The following is a 4813-nucleotide window of genomic DNA, read 5'->3' on the forward strand; positions in this document are numbered from 1 at the left end:
TTATACTTTTTCTTTGTCATCATCTGAATGTTAAGCTGATATAATCTTCTTCCTCAATAACTTTAGAACTTATGGGTCTGCACTTCAAAAATACATTATACTATATTTATTTAAAGAGGTAGAACCTTGTAAACTAGAACAACACTCTATTGTACCTTAAAAAAACGACAACTTGAGACAGTTTTACTAGGTATTTCTTGTTCTGGATTCTTTAACGACACGTTGAAACAATTTTATGGAGAATTTCTGATTCTAAATTCTTAGAACGACACGTTTAAACAGTTTTATGAGAGATCTCTGATTCTAAATTCGTTATAAATTTGTTAAAAACGACAGGTTGAAAGAATTTTATGTGAAATTTCTGATTCTAATTCTTTAACGACACGTTGAGACAATTTTATGAGGGATTCGTTACTATGATTCTAAATTCTTTTAACGACACGTTGAAACAATTTTATGAAAAATTCTGAATTCTTTAACTCATTCGAGGAGAGGTTAGATTAAAGGGAACTTTGAGAATGACCGAGTAAGAGGATGTCGGGTTGCGACGGGCCAAAATGCAGCATGATAAACCTATGGAAACTGAAAGTTAAAGACTGAAAGACAGTAAGTACATATATAGACTATGTAGCAGCAAAGTAGTTGTAACGTTTTTTTGGTTGTGTCACACAGGTACTAATAATAAGGGTAGAAAGAAAAAAGTGATGTGTGAGTGGTGGTAGATGAGAGAGTTGAAAAGAGTGAAAAACATATATAAGTATATATTTACTGTCATTTCTTGAGATTGATTTCATAAGAGTGATGAGTTGGCTTGGCCAATAGAGGCTCTCCAATGAGAGTGAATGTCATTGATTGCATGTAATGGGAAAAGGTGGAAGAGACATGTGTAGAAACAACAAATGTAACCGCCTGCAAAGGGGAAGTGTTTGATGAAAGTAGGGAAAAAGACAGAAGGACCAAACCAATCCTAATAGGTGTTTTCATGCATGGCACTCTAAACCACACGCGTTATCATCACAGACCCTTTTCTTATAATAAGCCACAAATTTACCTCATTGGTCTCACACATTGAGCCTCCCTCTTCATAAATGAGAGCATCTCTTACCTTTCAAATAATTTACCATATTCACAGCACTACACTACACTGTACACAATGCTGCATGCTTATCCAATACCCTCATTACCAATAGAATCACCATGCATGGTCCCACTTTCACAGTCTCTTCCTTCTTGAGACTACCCAACACGTACCCACATCACAGTTACAAGTGTCATTTTCTCCTTCCTTCTCCCTTCATGTTGCCTACCTCTTATTGGCTCCTTATCAATACCTCAGTGCCACCAAACACTCTTTTCACTCTCTCCCCCTTCACCTTTTTACACCCTAACCCTCATCACTTCCTTTATAACCCTCCCCATTTCCTCCACTCTTCTTCACAATGCTCCTCATACTAGCTCTATAGAAGCATCCTCTCTCCTTTCCTCTCTCCTTCTGCACTTTTTTCTCAACCCGAAACCATGATCAAGACCTTGAATCCTTACCCCAACCCAGCAAAAACTGCTGAGATCATGTCTAGGTACAGACCTATAGCTCCCAAGCCTGAACCCGCTCCAAACTCCACCACCGAGGGCTCTTCCTCTCTCCCCAAGCAATCTCCTTACCTTAGGAATTTATGGCCCCAGTTGCAAGCCAGGCCTACCAGAACCAGAAAGAGAGGTAGAACTCCTTTCACACTACCCCATTCCTCCCTCAAGAGACCCAGAACACATTTCTTAGGCTTTTGTCCCCCTTATCATGTAACCTCCCCACCAAAGAACCTTTCCTTACAGGGTTTTGCTCCTTCACCACTCCCTCTTCCCCATCCCACCCATGCACATCCCGTCCATGGACATCCCACCCATGCACATCCCATCCATGGACATCCCACCCATGGACATCCCACCCATGGACATCCCATCCGTGGTCATCCCACCCATGGTCATCCCACCCATGGACATCCCACCCATGGACATCCCACCCATGGACATCCCACCCATGGACATCCCACCCATGGACATGCACTTGGAGTGCTCAATCGCAACATGCAAACAAACACTGTCATCAGTCCTAGTTTAGTGACACTTCCTCTTCTTCCTTGTTCTCCTGGAGGTCCTGCACCCAAATTGGACTCCATAACAACAACACTGAAGCCTTGTGGGGGAGGGATGATAGATTTGAACACCAAAGTGAGTGTTCCTGAGGAGAGAGATCTCTTGCAACAACTGCAGAAGCCAGTTTCCAACAATGTTATACAGCCTCTGCCGGTTCGCCCCATTGGCTCTTCCATAACTGTTGTGTGCATTGGTGAAGACACAGCTCTGCCATCTGTGGCTCGAACCCCAAAAGGGTCTCGTCAGGTGGAAAAAGAGGTTGAATCTGAGACCTTGCCGGTTGTCATATCAGACTCAAAGCACAGGGTGAGGATGGCAAATTCTGCATTCAAGGAGATGGTGGGTCAGCCAGAATGTCCTTGGCTCGAGTCTATGGTGAACGTGGGTGCCGGAAATCTGCCATGCAAGAGGATCAGTGGGGATGTAGCACTGCATCTTTGCGACTCAAAGTTTCCAACTTCTGCAAACGGATTCTCTTGCTGGGTGAAGATAGAATGGCAAAGTGAGCTGAAGAAGTCCAGTGTTAACGCCTTCTGTGAGGTTATGAAGTTGACTTGTGAATCCAGGGACTACCTCTTCACATGGAGGTTCCACACTCGTTCCAGGGAAGCTCCTAAGCCAAGTTGCACCGCTTGAAAAAGTTGAAATCAATATCGCAATGAATGCACATACTGTTCTACTCGAGTCTCTCTAGTATCATGATTACCTTTCTTTTCTGCTATCATACATATATTTATATATGTATATGTATGCACATAGGTATTAGGGAGATGATCGAAGATAGTTTCTATGTTTCTTAGTATCGTGTCGTCAAGAACTATTAAGTACTTGATTAGTATTATTTACTAATAAATTATGTCTATGTATCGATGTATCCCTCTCTAAGAAGTCCTTCTGGAGAGGAGAAACATCAGAAAAAAATAAATAAATCAGTACTGTTATTTATAAGTTGTTTCGCAGAAAATAAAAAACTGCCTTTGTTTCTTGGTTAGCTGTTTTTTAAAATGTTATTCTTAAAAGTGGTATAGAAATCCGGGGCACACTTTCACACGAACAAAAGATCATAGAATGGGGAAATTGCACCGTTTTTTCTGTCAGTTTTGCCGAATGAAACTGTCTTTATTTCATGGTATTAATTGGGATGTAATAAAGAGGGTTGAAGAAGATGATAAAAACAAGGTGGTGAGACGGAGACGTTACTGCCTCGGTTTTTAAGGTGATCTTTATCAGACCTGAGGGAGAAAATCTGGAAAAAAGGGAAATTTAATGCCAGGGGCTTAAGGGAAAGTAAAGAAAAACATGCACTTGCACACCATTTTCATGTTCCATGAACAGACAAGAAAGGTTTTTGAAGCACTGAGGAAGAGACACGTTTTAAATAAGCTTGCAAGTGATGAAGAAGGAGCAATCTCATTCTCACCTTCAAAAAGTGATGCGTGAGGCTGCTTAGTTTTACGTGAAAAGAAGTGCATCAGATCACGAGAGGAACAAAGAAAACATGACCTAATTAGCCATACCACAAGTAATTAATCAAGTGTGTTTAACTTAATCAGAAAACTTAACAGTAATCCAGATCTCTGATATCAACATCGAATGCAAACATGGCACACATGCACAGGCTCATCAAACAGAAGATGTCTAAAAAGACAAGTGTCAGCAGAAAAGATAGCGAAAGTGAAATGTTTTTCCTCGAACATGCATGTTAATGCAAACTTTAACCTCCAAAAGTAAACTAGATTATGAAATAATCACTAAGCAAATGGGTAGAAGGATCGAGAAATTATGAAAAACAAGCCTCTGAAACTACATCACTGTCAATTCTGAGAACTGCATACAACTGTAGGCAAGTGTTCTCTAACCATTTGTTATGGATATTCCCACCTACTGTGACAAGGAAAGGTGTTATTTTTTTAATATTATTTTGAATTATTATATTCCTGTCAATTTTAAATCTCGAAAATATTCTTCAAGAGATTCTTACAAAGTGATATTTTTCATTACATATGGATGAGATCTAGTGAAGTTTGTGATTTTGTTTATTCTTTTTAATAAATCTCTTCATACTTAACCTACATAAATACATATTATATTTATGTAAAAAAAAATTATTTCATATAAACTACTCTTAACCTCGAATAGATTATTATTTTTCTCAATTTATTTTTTTTAAAAATACAGGTAAAGAGGCTAAGAATATGCTAAAAATATTGAGGTATTTCTCCATTGAAACTACACAAAGGCTTTAATCGATAAGGACATATCAAAGATAAAACAACATAAATAAGGACATATCAATGTTGAATGCTTTAATCGATAACAAGAAAATAGTGAATGAAGGTTTTGTGAAACTGTATTTTTTCATATGCTTTACTACATTGGGAAGTCAATTGTGTCAGTGTATTCTCACCATGGACCATGTGGGAATTCATTTATAAATATTTTGATCTTGGAAGTTTAATTCGGGATTTAATCCTTAAGGCCTTAATCATCACTAAACTTTGATATTTTATTCCTATTAAAAACATGTTAAATTTGAATTAATAAACTTATCAAAATGTATATAATATGTGGGTAAATTTGACAATATATATTTTAGTATTGTTTTCAGCTTGAAAGCCATGACGATGATGAAATGTGTTATGTATTACAGAAATAATTATAA

At 38.2% G+C, this 4813-nt stretch overlaps 1 protein-coding gene across 1 annotated transcript; it reads left to right on the forward strand.

The window, feature by feature from the left end:
* Positions 1 to 1384: 1384 nt before the first annotated feature.
* Positions 1385 to 3142, forward strand: LOC106763756. The gene has a single exon (XM_014647915.2). The coding sequence runs from the start codon at positions 1519 to 1521 to the stop codon at positions 2785 to 2787; it is 1269 nt and encodes a 422-aa protein (XP_014503401.1). The 5' UTR covers positions 1385 to 1518; the 3' UTR covers positions 2788 to 3142.
* The last annotated feature ends 1671 nt before the right edge of the window (positions 3143 to 4813 follow it).

This window comes from Vigna radiata, chromosome 6 (genome assembly GCF_000741045.1).
Source record: "Vigna radiata var. radiata cultivar VC1973A chromosome 6, Vradiata_ver6, whole genome shotgun sequence".
Taxonomy (NCBI): domain Eukaryota; kingdom Viridiplantae; phylum Streptophyta; class Magnoliopsida; order Fabales; family Fabaceae; genus Vigna; species Vigna radiata.